This window comes from Dendrobates tinctorius, unplaced genomic scaffold (assembly GCF_039654945.1).
Source record: "Dendrobates tinctorius isolate UK_male_01 unplaced genomic scaffold, ASM3965494v1 ptg000022l, whole genome shotgun sequence".
Taxonomy (NCBI): domain Eukaryota; kingdom Metazoa; phylum Chordata; class Amphibia; order Anura; family Dendrobatidae; genus Dendrobates; species Dendrobates tinctorius.
The window spans coordinates 67986484-68001940 of record NW_027361690.1 but is presented as its reverse complement, the minus strand read 5'-3'; the positions used below and the strand labels follow the sequence as shown (position 1 = coordinate 68001940).

General features: G+C 46.0%; 1 protein-coding gene across 1 annotated transcript in view; it reads left to right on the top strand.

Annotated features, from left to right (window-relative positions):
- The first annotated feature begins 2454 nt into the window (after nt 1–2454).
- The window catches only part of RGMA (repulsive guidance molecule BMP co-receptor a), a 64903-nt gene continuing 51900 nt past the window's right edge, over nt 2455–15457 (top strand). The window contains exon 1 of the mRNA XM_073568755.1: nt 2455–2602. Within this exon, the coding sequence (XP_073424856.1) occupies nt 2589–2602 (14 nt within the window). The 5' untranslated portion in view covers nt 2455–2588. The remainder of the gene's footprint in view (nt 2603–15457) is intronic.

The following is a 15457-nucleotide window of genomic DNA, read 5'->3' as shown; positions in this document are numbered from 1 at the left end:
TCTGCTGCACTAGACAGGCTCACCCCTGCTGCACTAGACAGGCTCACTCCTGCTGCATCTCTCCATCTCTGCTGCACTAGATAGGCTCATCCCTGCTGCATCTCTCCCGCTCTGCTGCACTAGACAGGCTCACCCCTGCTGCAGTAGACAGGCTCACTCCTGCTGCATCTCTCCCGCTCTGCTGCACTAGATAGGCTCATCCCTGCTGCATCTCTCCCGCTCTGCTGCACTAGACAGGCTCACTCCTGCTGCATCTCTCCATCTCTGCTGCAGTAGACAGGCTCACCCTGCTGCATCTCTCCAGCTCTGCTGCACTAGACAGGCTCACCCTGCTGCATCTTTCCCGCTCTGCTGCACTAGATAGGCTCATCCCTGCTGCATCTCTCCCGCTCTGCTGCACTAGACAGGCTCGCTCCTGCTGCATCTCTCCATCTCTGCTGCAGTAGACAGGCTCACCCTGCTGCATCTCTCCTGCTCTGCTGCACTAGACAGGCTCACCCTGCTGCATCTTTCCCGCTCTGCTGCACTAGACAGGCTCACCCTGCTGCATCTCTCCATCTCTGCTGCACTAGACAGGCTCACTCCTGCTGCATCTCTCCATCTCTGCTGCAGTAGACAGGCTCACCCTGCTGCATCTCTCCAGCTCTGCTGCACTAGACAGGCTCACCCTGCTGCATCTTTCCCGCTCTGCTGCACTAGATAGGCTCATCCCTGCTGCATCTCTCCCGCTCTGCTGCACTAGACAGGCTCACCCCTGCTGCATCTCTCCAGCACTAGACAGGCTCATCCCTGCTGCAACTCTCCCGCTCTGCTGCACTAGACAGGCTCACTCCTGCTGCATCTCACCCACTCTGCTGCACTAGACAGGCTCACCCCTGCTGCACTAGACAGGCTCACTCCTGCTGCATCTCTCCATCTCTGCTGCACTAGATAGGCTCATCCCTGCTGCATCTCTCCCGCTCTGCTGCACTAGACAGGCTCACCCCTGCTGCACTAGACAGGCTCACCCTGCTGCATCTCTCCCGCTCTGCTGCACTAGATAGGCTCATCCCTGCTGCATCTCTCCAGCTTTGCTGCACTAGATAGGCTCATCCCTGCTGCATCTCTCCCGCTCTGCTGCACTAGACAGGCTCACCCCTGCTGCATCTCTCCAGCTCTGCAGCACTAGACAGGCTCATCCCTGCTGCATCTCTCCCGCTCTGCTGCACTAGACAGGCTCACTCCTGCTGCATCTCACCCACTCTGCTGCACTAGACAGGCTCACCCCTGCTGCACTAGACAGGCTCACTCCTGCTGCATCTCTCCATCTCTGCTGCACTAGATAGGCTCATCCCTGCTGCATCTCTCCCGCTCTGCTGCACTAGACAGGCTCACCCCTGCTGCACTAGACAGGCTCACTCCTGCTGCATCTCTCCATCTCTGCTGCACTAGATAGGCTCATCCCTGCTGCATCTCTCCCGCTCTGCTGCACTAGATAGGCTCATCCCTGCTGCATCTCTCCCGCTCTGCAGCACTAGACAGGCTCACTCCTGCTGCATCTCACCCACTGTGCTGCACTAGACAGGCTCACCCCTGCTGCACTAGACAGGCTCACCCCTGCTGCACTAGACAGGCTCACTCCTGCTGCATCTCTCCATCTCTGCTGCACTAGATAGGCTCATCCCTGCTGCATCTCTCCCGCTCTGCTGCACTAGACAGGCTCATCCCTGCTGCATCTCTCCCGCTCTGCTGCACTAGACAGGCTCATCCCTGCTGCATCTCTCCCGCTCTGCTGCACTAGACAGGCTCATCCCTGCTGCATCTCTCCCGCTCTGCAGCACTAGACAGGCTCACTCCTGCTGCATCTCACCCACTGTGCTGCACTAGACAGGCTCACTCCTGCTGCATCTCTCCATCTCTGCTGCACTAGATAGGCTCATCCCTGCTGCATCTCTCCCGCTCTGCTGCACTAGATAGGCTCATCCCTGCTGCATCTCTCCCGCTCTGCTGCACTAGACAGGCTCATCCCTGCTGCATCTCTCCCGCTCTGCTGCACTAGACAGGCTCATCCCTGCTGCATCTCTCCATCTCTGCTGCACTAGATAGGCTCATCCCTGCTGCATCTCTCCCGCTCTGCAGCACTAGATAGGCCCATCCCTGCTGCATCTCTCCCGCTCTGCAGCACTAGACAGGCTCACTCCTGCTGCATCTCACCCACTGTGCTGCACTAGACAGGCTCACCCCTGCTGCACTAGACAGGCTCACTCCTGCTGCATCTCTCCATCTCTGCTGCACTGCACTTTAACACACAGTGTAGTGATGCAGTTACAAGGTGAGCTCAGCTCCATCTGACAGTCGTGCTCCACACACTCGTGTGCTGCATGTTTCACAGCGTGCAGGATGCCGTCCGGCCAGTGCCCAGCTCTAGAAGCCTCTGCCAGGAGGAGGAGCCGGGGGAGTGCCCGCAGCGCCGCTCGCTGAGTGTGCCGGGGCAGACGTGTCTGTGTCGGGCTGAGTGCTGCTGCGGCATGTGGGGGAGACGCGCGGTGCCCCCCATGTGAGCGCTGGACATATCCTATGGGAGGGAGACCCCCGGCTTGGGCAGGCTCATGAAGCCGACAAGGTGAGACACTCCGGACTTCTCCTGCAGCTCAGGCTCCTCTTTGTCACAGACGGGCAACTTCTCTGCCATGTGTACCCGTGCCAGTGTGGGCATTGCAGGGAAGAGACAGTGTCGGCATGCGATTAACCCTTCAGATGCTTGATTGCCTTATGAATGTACCCACATCTCCCTGTGATTAGCAATGATATATACTTATATTCTTATTTCCAGGCCCCCAGAGGGAGAGTTAGCAGACACGGGCTCATGGCTTGATCTGATTAATCGCTTTGCCTGTGGGTCATTGGGGTAATGGTGATCTTCTATAGCTTACTGTGGTGTGAGTATAGTCCTACTGATTAGTCCATGGTACTGAGCTGTCCGGCTCTGCACACCTGTCATGGGGGGATTCTGGGGAGATCTATGTGGAGATCTCATGGGGGCATCATGGGCTCTAATTCCTCCATATCCCAGCACCCATTATTACCTGGGATTTCTGGATGGTACATGTGGAGATTGCTGCATTTGTTGCTTCCTCCAACAAGGCTGTGGCCGTAAATCAGGGGATGATTGCGGGTGGTCACACAGTGTGCCCACCGGAGAACTGCTTTGTAATGTGGCACCTTTATACCATATAGGATTTTATGTTATGTGCGGATGTATAAACTACAGCAACATCCGAGGACGAATTTAGAGACTGTGTGACATATAGAACATATATATGCATACCATAGACGTACATCTATATGACTTGTCAGGTGTAGCTTCATTATTTCATGCAAACTGCTCACTGAATAATTGCCATTATATGTTATCTCATCCCTTCTTAACTTCTAATTGTCTATCTATCCATCTCGCATGTATCTATCCCCTATCTATTGATCCAACAATTTGATATCCATCTATCTATTGTCTATTTTATATCTATCCCCAACCATCTATTAATCCATCCATCATCGCTCTGTCATATCTGTGCCCTTGTACTGGTGCTTGCTCTTCTAGGCACCTACACGATCTGGTCTGTACATTGCACAGAAATGAGCCCGCTACTTGCATCCGTATTTTCTCGCTGTGCTTTACAGACCTGGTTGTTTCCGTGTCTCCCCATTCTGACCAGACCCAATCAGACTGATCCCAATCTTGCGCCTGACACCATCGGACCTGTAAAGAAATATTACTACAATCAGAACATTTATTCCCGTAGGACGCGGAATACATGACAGCAAATACAAGGCTGAATCTTCTCCCCTACATTGCCCATTACCAATGTCACCATTTCTATGCACCCCCCTCTCTCTGTTATACCCCATCTAGGCAGGATATCTATTTAATCGCTATTCCTGCACACGCTCTGCCCACCATACTGACGTTATACTGAACCCCTTGCCTAGGATAATTGATGGGCGCAGTGACTTTGTATGTGATTATATCTATACATAGTGTGTGTCTATACCTCTATATTAGGGGAGGCTATAGGGGCGAGCAGCGCCCTGTATAATCACAGCTTGGTCTCGCAGGATGATGGGAGTTATCTGATGCAAGACATATTATTCCACATGATTTGGACTCTGCCGAAGCCCCGTGCAACCAGCGGAACATTACAATGACTGATTTGGGATATGAAGCCATTTTATCGTTAATCTGTCAGACTAATGGTGATTGCAGCTATGTATCGCTATAAAGTAGCATTGAACAGATGAATAGCCGCCAGCTCCATTCATCTTCATATTTGATACTCAGCATGTCTAATTTAATTACAGCTTAATGATGGCACCTTGGGAACAAGTTATTCAATTCTCGTCCATAGTTCCCATTATTTGACACCCAAAACGTCCAGAGTCGGAGAACGTCTAAGATTCAACGGGAAGAATCGTTTACAGTCGCTTTTTATCTTTCTCTAGGAAACGTACAGCGGCAGGTGGTGTCATTTCATTAATTAGATTCCCCGTGCTTAATTAATACGCTGCTTGGAAATATACCAGCCTCACAACATCAACATTCTAGCAGACGTATGTACACTGCATGTAGAATACTGAAAATCATACTTCAGCTGGCTCAGAGCAAGATTAGGGTGAAGAGCGCCACCTACTGCTAACAATCAATGTGACACTACATGTAGATAGTATACAGCCGGGATCTGTTCATCATGCAGATAGCAAGCATTACAATCTAAATTTAGGATCTATTCTCCGAGCAATCTGTAGATCAGCCTAAGGAAGGAACATGTCTGCAGAAGTGACAGGAAAGGCCGCCCTAAGAATGTTCTAGTGCACCCAGCACCAAGTATAATAACCCTGCCGTCATTTTCAGAGCTTAACCAATACTCTTTTGGACATAGCTAATCAATACACAAGGTGCCATTGACAGCCTGCAGCAATGCCACTGCTTCCTCCATATGACCGGTGAGGGAGTATTTGCCTGAATATTGATTAACCCATAAAGCGGCAGCCTACACGGTGTCCAGGTGTCAGATGCACTTTACAGATTAACGTCCTTGTCAAATGGATCACTTAATGTGTATACATCTTCGTCCGGTTGCAAGAGGAGGGGACAAGCCAATCACTTGTCAGTGTCGGAAGGTCATAAAAAGCCCCTAAGAATCGAATGGCTATTGTGCTTTGCAGTTTGCATTCAGTATTTAGCGCCACTGCTAATAGGAATCACAGGGAACTTGGTTTTCAGCTGCTTTTTGAATACAGTAAGATTTGGACACAGTGAAAATTAGGACATAAATCCTTGGATGTTCCACGTAAGATTGGAGCACAGTTCACACCAGGCAAGTTTCTGACCCATCAGTCAGATCTTACAGATGGCGATACTGAATTGTGTTGACCGTTTACACAGGAGTTTTTTTTGCTGGGATGATTGTCCTAAAATAACACCCTCCTATTTCCTATAATGGGGTTGTCTTTTAGACGCTACTTACATGTGTCAATCAATGCGACTGTGCAGAAAAAGTTCTGTCAATCTGTTTTCAGGCAGATTAGAAATGGATCTTTTGGCCTCTTACATGGGAGGTGAGGGTAAGGCCACGATTCCACGCTGTTGAGACCCTTTGTGCTTTTAAAATCGCCTATTTAACAATGATTTGATTTTGAAGTGGAAATTGCCGTTTCACCCCCAAAACCGCGGTCACAATATTCTTTGATGCCATGCATCCGCACCTGGCATTATCCTAAACATGGCCAGCGGTTATGATGCGCCTCTTTTATGCTGGTTACACCATTCTCACGGGTCAGCGGCACATTGACCAAGGTGCTTCTACCATGTAAAGTAACGGGAGGTGTGTGAGAGAACCACTGCATAAAAAATCATTTGTATGAATCCTTATCAAGAGCACTGTTACATGTAATTAAAGTTTTGACATTTTGGAGAATATTGGTATCACAAGGCCAAATATACAATTCTTCTCCTTTGTAAAAACACTCAAACCTTGAAGTCTCACGATGCCAGTCACACCATCGTCGCCTTTTCAGTTCTGTAAACTGGGCGACGAGTCACCAGCATAGGTGTGAGATTGACATGTCATGTTTAAAGGTGTTTTTTTGCTTAAACAGTTCTTTCTTGTGGCATTTTATGTGCTGAGATAAGGGGGAGCAACAGTGAAGACACCTTGATTTTGGCTAAAGACCCCCTTCCACATTAAACTAATGACGAACCCCTCGATAAGGATAGATTTGGCAGACGGTCTAATGTGTATGGAGACACCGGCCGATTTATGAATATGAATGTCCAATTTCGGACTGCCGATCGCTTTTGGAGATAAACTTCTGGCCATTCTGCAATAGCAGTTGTTGGCGATCTCCGAGAGCTGCTAGTGCGCAGGCGGCGCCATCTTGGTGGAGGACATTTTTTTTTCTTCTCCAGCAAGATGGCGCCCCCAGAGCCTGCGCAACCGGTAGCTGCTACTGCGCAGGCGCCCGGGGCGCCATTTTCAAAATTACAAATAGAAACAACCACAAGACTTACTACCTCAACCAAGGTATCATTTTATTCAGTATAACGGCGCCGACCTGACACTGTGTGTAGGTTACTGTGCACAATCCTGCTGACAGGTTCCCTTTAAGGGGTTAAATGCGCTAACAACCCATATGAGTTTATATTAAGCATGTTGCAGTTTTAGGCTGTACAACAGCTCCATCTAGTATCGCACACCCTCGCTGTGAGCCAGGAGCAGCCGCTGCGGTCGCACCTCCATCCCCTGCACTTTGATAGTGTCTGAGATATGTTTCATGCTCATATAAGGGTGTGATCTCCACAGTTCTGGCAGCGCTGACCTCTGCGTCCTGCCAAAGCCTGTAGTGTGAACCAAGGTACGGCAGAGTTATACAATGTTCTTGTGTCATGGAAAAGTCAACCCCGTCCAGTGTTTGGAAGAAGAATGTCTGATAGTCGAAAAAACCTGTGAAACAATCACAGCGGTTTCCACTCCAAGGTTTTAAACTTTTCTTCCCAAACTTTTGAAATGTTTGGTTATGTGGTGTATTAGGCCGGGATCACACATGCCAGGAATACGGCCGAGTCTCGCATGTTAATACCCGGCACTGCCGCCGGCACTCGGATCAGAGCGTGTGGCTCCATGTATTGCTCCCTAGTGCGGGGTATTAACATGCGAGACTTGGCCGTATTCTTCGCTTGTGTGATCCCGGCTGGATATAAGGAGATCAGATGAGATCCATGTGGAGAAAGAAAGGGGCAACTACATTCTGAGGACTGTCCTGTGCAATATGATGGCGCTGTACAATTAGGAGATATAAAAGCAATATCTGTATAATATGAAACACAGACCCTGAGCGGTTTTATTGGACCTGAATCACTATAAGGGTCTGTGCGCACATTGCAGAAATCTCATGCACACACTGTTTTTTTTCTGACTGAATTGGAAAACTGCTGTGTTTTTTAAAATCGCAGCTTGTCACTTCTTTCAGCATTTTTGCAGTGTATTTTTCACCCATAGAAAGCAATGAGTAAGTGCCAAAGTGCAGCAAAAAACACAGGTATCAGGTTTTGTTGTGTTTTTTATGCAGAAAAACTTGCTTTTTGTAAGCAGCTTCTTATTGTCAAGAGAGAGCAGGTGTAGCCTGCAGAAAATAAACAGCAAAAACGCAACGTGTGAACATAGACTAAGGATATGTTTTCATGGGCTGGATATCATCAGGATTTGCTGCGGAATGAACACTGCGTACAGCCACAGCCTTTATTCAGCAGCATCCAGATGTTACAGCATAGTGGAGGGGATTTTATGAAATCCCGTCTCCACTGTGCGTAGTAAAACACGGGTGACACACCCACGAAACCGGACATGCGGCGCGTCTGTTTATCTTGCGGAGACGCTCAGCCTCCGCAAGATAAATAGCCCAGTCTATGGATATGATGAGGTGATTCTGCACGTGTTCAATGAGCACTTGCGGAATCACCGTGCGTAGAACGGGGTGGCGCTTTGGGCGGAGCGTGCTTTCCGCTCCATCCAAAGCGCAGGGTTTCCAGACCTTGGAAACACACCCTAAGGGTTTCCTATTGCCAGCAAAGTGAATGAGAATCCTGAAGTGTCATGCACACGTTTCTTATTTTTGACTTGCAGATTTATATCTGTAGCATGTGAATTCTTCCGGGGTTTTTGCTGCAAATTTCACTAATACTAATGAGTAGGGAAAAATCCCCGCCAAAACCGCATCTAGAAAATGCATCAAAACGCGCCTATTCTACAAAGTGTTTTTCCTAGAGATACAGAAATGGTGCAGAAATTTCTGCACCAAATACGTAAGGTGTGCACATACTCTAATGATCCCTATGTTGATCCGAGGTCTGTTGCAGAAGTAATATGGGCCAGAACATGTGGATGTGATCTCAGCATAGGGCCGGAGTCACACTGGCGAGGAATACGGGTGCGTGAGAGGCGCAAAAAGCACGCAATAGACATGGACCAATGATTCTCTATGGGGTCCCTCGCACCAGGCGTATATTTCTCCTCCGTATCCTCCGCTCCGTGCCACTCGCAGCATGCTGCGATTGTCAGCGTACTATGCCCGTAGTACGCCAATGCAAGTCTATGGGTGCGCAAAAAATACGGATTACACACGGAGCACACATGTGACCTGCGAGAAATACGCACCCGGTGTCTTTTAGCAAAGCCGGCAATTCAGTGCGCTATACAGTAAACTCACACTGACCGTTTTAATAAAGAAATGAAAGAATAGATATAGACACATAGAATACATATATATATATATATATATGCATTCTATGAGTATATATCTATTCTTTCATTTCTTTATTAAAACTGTCATAGGGCTCCATTATATGTCCATTTTGCAAGCCTGCGAGAAAATCTCACCATACGGATGCCATACGGATTACATACGGATGCTGACATGCGCAAAATACGCGACCACACCTTGATTACGGATGACATACGGAGCACTGTTTAGGGGTCTGTCATCCGTATTACGCATGTAAAATACTGACCGTATTTTACGCAGGTTAGTGTGACTCCAGCCTAAGGGTTCATATTCACTTGCGAGAGACTCGCACTCGGACTGGAGTGTGTGGCGGCATAGAAATACATGTAGCCACAAGCTCTGATCCGAGTGCCGGCGGCAGTGCCGGGTTTTCATGCGAGAGACTTGCGCGAGAATTGTGGAAGTCTCTCACAAGTGAGTATGAGCCCTTAGGCTGGCGTTACATTTGTGAGTACGATGCAAGAAACTCGCACATCAATACCAGGCACTGCCATCGGCGCTTGGGACCGGAGTGGGCGGCTGCATAGAAAGACATGCAGCCACACACCCCGATCCCGAGTGCCAGCGGCAGTGTCGGGTATTGATGCGAGTGTCTTGCATCGTACGTGCAAGTGTGACCCTGGCCTTAGGATGGAAATATTGACAAATAATCCGTCATCATCAGTTTTGTGGCCTTCTTGTTTCGGCATGTGGATGTGATGTAATTGGGTAGAACTACCGTATTATTATGTTCTGCACAGTTGAAAGTCCACCTTATCTTTAGTATCACTGCCTTGTAACTAGATCACACACACTAGGGTCCATAAAACTATATGAGCCTGTTTCTGGACTGCTCAGCAAAGAAAAGAACAAACCAATATAGGAAGCTGAAGTGCCAAGTGTCAAAATGTGACACACTCCACCTGCTCTGCTTTTATGGGGCAATTACCTCCATAGTAGACTGCAATTATTTTATACATACCTTCTATTTAGTAGGTCTGAGAGACTTGGCACATTAATTGTATTTTTAGCTGCGGTTTCAAACTAGTGGCTCAAAAGACAATCGCTCATTTGTAAAGACTAAGGCCATGTTCCCACGTGTGAAAAAGCTGCTTTTTTTCCCCACTGTGGTTCTGCAGGTGTCGGCAAGAAAACATGCAGTAGCAATCTGCTCCGATTATTGAGTTTTTGCTGCCTTTTTTTTTTTTTTGCATTTTTGGATATTTTTGATACAGATTCGATTTAGCGTTTTTATATACTTTTTTTTACTGCAGAACTGCAGGAATTCTACACTTAAAATGCAATTGTATTTCTTGATTGCGTTTTTCAGGCTTTCCATAGACGTCAATAGAGATAAAAATGCGCCAAACATACAAAGTTGAATAGTAACTTTAGACGAACCATAGTTAGTGTTTTTATTAAAATCACATATTTTTGCTTGAACTGCTGAATGCAGAAGATTTTGTACAAAAAAAATGCAGCAGAAATAAATGCAGTGTGGGAACATGGACTAAGAGGATATAGACAACGTAAACAGTGTATTATACTGGCTGGTCTATTGGAAAGAGCCAGTTGTGGCATAGATGTATATATAAAAATACTTTAGGATTCCTTCGGTGTTTTTCATTGCTCAATCCCCTTCTGACCAGTACATAAATTAAGCTACGGTAATCTGTAGTTAGCAGTCAGAAATATCTAATATTAATCCAGGAAAGATATATATCTTTGTACCGTGTTAGCCAGTAGATAGAAGAATATTTAGAATTGAGAGTTAGAGTCAGTTAGCCATTAAAAGGAGTGGAACAATCAGAGGAAAAGTATAAGGGCTCATACTCACTTGCGAGAGACTCGCACAATTCTCCGTGTGTTCAACGTGTGCACATGTTCGGGACGCTTTGCCGTCTGTGATGAAGGCAAAAAACAGACATGTCAGCTTGTTTTGCCCATGGACACACGGTCCATGGAAACACTCTGACATGTGCATAGACCCATTCATTTGAATAGGTCTGCGTGTGTACGTGTCTCTGGTACGTGTGAAAACTGTCACCACACGTCCCAGAGACACAGACGTATGAAAGGGGCATATCAGATATGCCTGTATGAAGTTTGACAGCTGGGAGAATCAGGATCAGAGAAACAAAGCTCTGCACTCCCTTTTCTAATTCTCTGCATCTTTGCTCCTATAGATGGATTATACTTTACAACAGGCAGTAGAGAGCAACTAAGAAACTCTACCTATTTATCAGGAGTCTGTCCAGATTTTGTCAGAATTGCAGTTTGTACTGGTGGAAACTAATCACGAACAAATATGATGGAACCTTTCAGATGACATGACATCACTATTGCACATGGAGGGTGGTAGAACCAAGTAATGAGGGTTATTTACCTTAATTTCATCAAGAGCTGTAGTTATTATTAATAATAATAATGATGATGATGATTGTATTTATATAACACTAACATATTCCATACCATTTTACAATTAAGTGCGGACATGTACAAACCATAAAGACATTACTGAGCAACACGTAGTTTAACGGTTACATGAGGAGTGAGGATCCTGCTCAAAAGCTATAAGGAAATAGGGGCACACTCTTGGTAAAAAGTGCTTTTGTCATGTAGTTGTCAATGTGCGGTCGCCACAAGACTTGGAAAAATTTGTATTTTTTTTAAATATAATGATAAATGAGAAAATAAGATAATGACTATTTGAATAACAGAAGTGTATTTTTTACACGACACATAATAAATGTAACACAATGAAACCTTTGTAATGGAAGCCTGTTGACAAAGAAGTGTTCCTGTTTTGTTGGCTCGATTGACACGCGAAAGCTTCCAGTTTCTTGTCCAGTTCTCCAGGAGCAGCTCCAGCTAATCAGACAATCATACCCCTCTGTGGAAATAGAACACGGCTAAAGGCCCCTTTACATTTAGCGATGCACCAGCGATCCCGACCACGATACGACCCGGTCAGGATCGCTGGTGCATCGCTAAATGGTCGCTAGTGAGCTGCCACACAGGCAGATATCACCAGCGATGTAGCGATGCTCGGCGGTCGTACTTACCTTTCAGACAAAGCAATGACCGCCGTCTTCCGCCTGCGTCCATAGCTCGCTCGTCGGCGCCAGCAGGAAGCCGACGACGAGGAATGGCCGTGGATGATCTCGCCGCGATCAGCGACAGCGGGGGAGCCGGTCGGAGGTAAGTATCACAAATTTTGTGCTGTGTCACAAAATCGGTGACGCGCTATCGATATCGCTATGTGTAAAGCCCCCTTTAGAGATTTAATAGTGTGGGCACAAATTATGGGTGGTTAATGGCCACAGCCGTTAGGATTTAAAGGGGTGTTTCTCCCTGTTTGATTACATGCGGTCCTTGTAGAATTAACAAGATTATATATGTAAAGGCTTCTTGACCATCTCTCAATAAGGTTATCTGGCCACTCATTAAGTCATAGTCATAAAGTCAAGCTCCTTGATATAAAGCACCCACTTCATATGTTTCTTGTTAAATACAATTTATAGGTCACCTTTATTAAACACATTTCTTATATCCCTGTGATCACAAAATCTTGGAATGCCCCCAGAAGACAGGCTCGTGTATAGTATTGCATTGCAATGATAAAAGAAAGCAGTAACATAAACCACAGAAATGATATTTATTAGTGTGTGGGAGCTCTAATCTACAGCGCTTAAGTCTTACAATTTGTAATTTGTAAATCGGGCAGCTAAATGGAGGCTTGTAAAACCAGGCAATCAAAAGTCATTTGTAAGTCCTGCCTTTTACTCTAGAAATGGAGATATTTTTTTTTTTTCCTTCTGCTAATACACCTAGAATTCAATGCGTTTTTACAAGCCTCATAAACCTCACCTAGTTTTTATGAGAAGATAGATCCTGTCAAACTTCCAGGTGGCTCATCTCACTTATTTTCCGCTTTATGTTTTTACAAGAGGTTGAGCGTAAGGACTAAGGGGTATGCACATACACACTCATTTGTCTTGTTAGAGATTTGTTTAATTTTACACAGAACAGGACTTGCCTATACCTTCCTCCAAACCGGTGTGTACAGTGGGGGAAGTGATAAAGCCCTGAAGAATATGAGACAAGGATACTGTACAGAACACTTTAAGTTTTGTTTCATATGTGTGGGATTTTAGGAATGTTAAAATAATTTTGGATGAGAAAAGTGCCCTAGGAAAGGCAAAAAAGTCACGTCCCTAGAGATCTCTGAGGAACCTCCAGAAAGTAATCATAAAAATAGATTGTTTTCTTGACTTTCTCAGTACTCCAAAGGGGTTGTTCACTACTCAGACAACCTCTCCTCAGTCTCTATTTCTCCCTTGTAAAATAATAACACTAAGGCCGGTGTCACACTTGCAAGTGTGATGCGAGAAACTTGTGCGAGTCTCTCACATCAATACCCGGCACTCGGGACCGGAGTGTGCACCTGCATGTATTCCTATGCAGCCACACTCTCTGGTCCTGAGTGCCGGCGGCAGTGCCAGGTATTGATATGCATGAGTTTCTTGCATTGTTTTCGCAAGTTTGACCCCAGCCTTATACTCTCCTCCGGTGACAGCGCCGTTCAGGCAGTTCCAGCTGCCAATCCATGCTTGCTTCACTCTCCCCACCGAAGAATGCATCACATACACCCAGAGAAAGTGAGAGAGCAGCAGCCCTGAATCTTCCTGATGTATGTGATTGGTCCAAAGTCGAGGAAAGCACAGCCAGTGCTTATTGGCTGCAGGGAACCCCAAGACAGCCAGTTCCGACACTGCGGGAAATGCCCTGGCACTGGACAATAGAAACATTTGAATATTAAATAGAAATGATAGTGGATTTTTCTAAAATAATATATAAACACAGTATATATTTCAAATGTTTATATGGTTAGGAGGCAAATAGGCGGTCCTATGGACTGACCGCTCCCAACCATGGAGTGAGACTACCCATTATACTCCTAAGTCTAGAATGAGCAGGAGTTTAATATATACCAATATATTTATATATCTGCTCAGCTACTCCTCCTTTGTAGCATGATAACGGATCAGATTGCTGCATGTTCAGTGTTACAGGCCCCCTTTAAGATTAGACTATCAGTTTTCAATTTTTGCTGGAAATGTTAGAAGATCACAATAGTTAGACCCTGTTTTGATTAGGAAGTCCAATAGGAGAGAAAGCATTGGTGGGCACTGACAGGTGTAACCTGAAGCTCTTTGGCCTTTTGCTACAGTATATATAAAGGCCCCGTCTCACATAGCGAGATTGCTAATGTGTCACCGATTTTGTGACACAACAGCGATCTCGCTACATGTGACACACAGCAGCGACCTGCCCCCTTACTGTATATCGCTGATCGTGCAGGAATGTCCTGGGCCATTTTTTCGTCGTCGGCGTCCCTCTGGCCAGCATGCATCGCTGTGTTTGATCTCTGGATCGTTGCTGCGTCGCTGAAGAGATCTGCCTGTTTGGCAGCTTACTAGCGATCATTTAGCGACGCACCAGCGATCCCTACCAGGTCGCATCGTTGTCGGGATCGCTGGTGCGTCGCTAAGTGAAACGGGACCTTAAGGGTTATTTTATGGTCCTTTAGGCATCAGAACTCAGATGCGACTCATGCTTTTGGACTCTCTCTGACTCAGCCCCTGTAGGCTGTAAATGTGGCCTAATCTAACATCAGTGCCCTTGTAAATAACATCATATGCTACCTACTACCAGCTGTATATGTGCTCCTCACAAGTAAGATGATACTTCCAACACGCCAACAGGCAAGTAAAAGGTGTAGTTTCCTGATGCCTGGCATTATCCGTAGCCCTCGCCGAACAGTCACATATTGTACAAGGATTTGATCCTAGGACACATTCCGATTGCAGCCAAGTGAAAGCTCTTGTATCTGATTAATCATTCACATACTTGTTAATGGAAGAGGATGACATGGTGCTTATCTTTCCTCACCATGGACTTGCTTTTATCAGCTCTCTGTATAACATATTTTTAAATGTTTATGCTAAAAGCCTGGCAAAAATTATTCATCTTACCTTGATTTGACACTTCTCCTTAACCCTTACGCTTCCAAGGGGCCATCTAAGAAGACAGTAGGGCTTAGAAACCTATTGATTATCAAGAAATGTTAGAAGGGAAGTGACTTGAAGAAATGCAGTCATCTTGCGGGTGGCCTTATGGGGGTGTTGCCTGTGCAATCAAGTTTGAACCATCTAAAAGTCAATTAGAAGACATTTATGAATTTGGAAACATAATTAGAGATAAAATGATCTCACCTCACCCGATCTCTGGAAATGATTCTGCCTTCAACAGATCGTACCATATGACTGTTCAAATATTTTAGTGATCTCTACAAAAGGGACATTTTTTCTATTTGATTAATGGCCTTGTGTTAGAACACTAACGAGAATGTTTTGCCTTCTAGAATTTCTGAAAAAGTTTTAGCGTCTAGACTCTTGGAATACGCTTTACTTAATAATCCATATAGATCAAAATACAAAAAACAACAAGATGCATGATTATTGTCTCCAATGTTACTCTCTTACTGTACCCAGGTTGTGACACGCCATCTTTACTCTAGAAAATATGTTTCTGATGCTGTTTACCACCTACCTGACGCTAAACCTGGCTCTGTGCCACTTAGACTGAGGGTCCCATG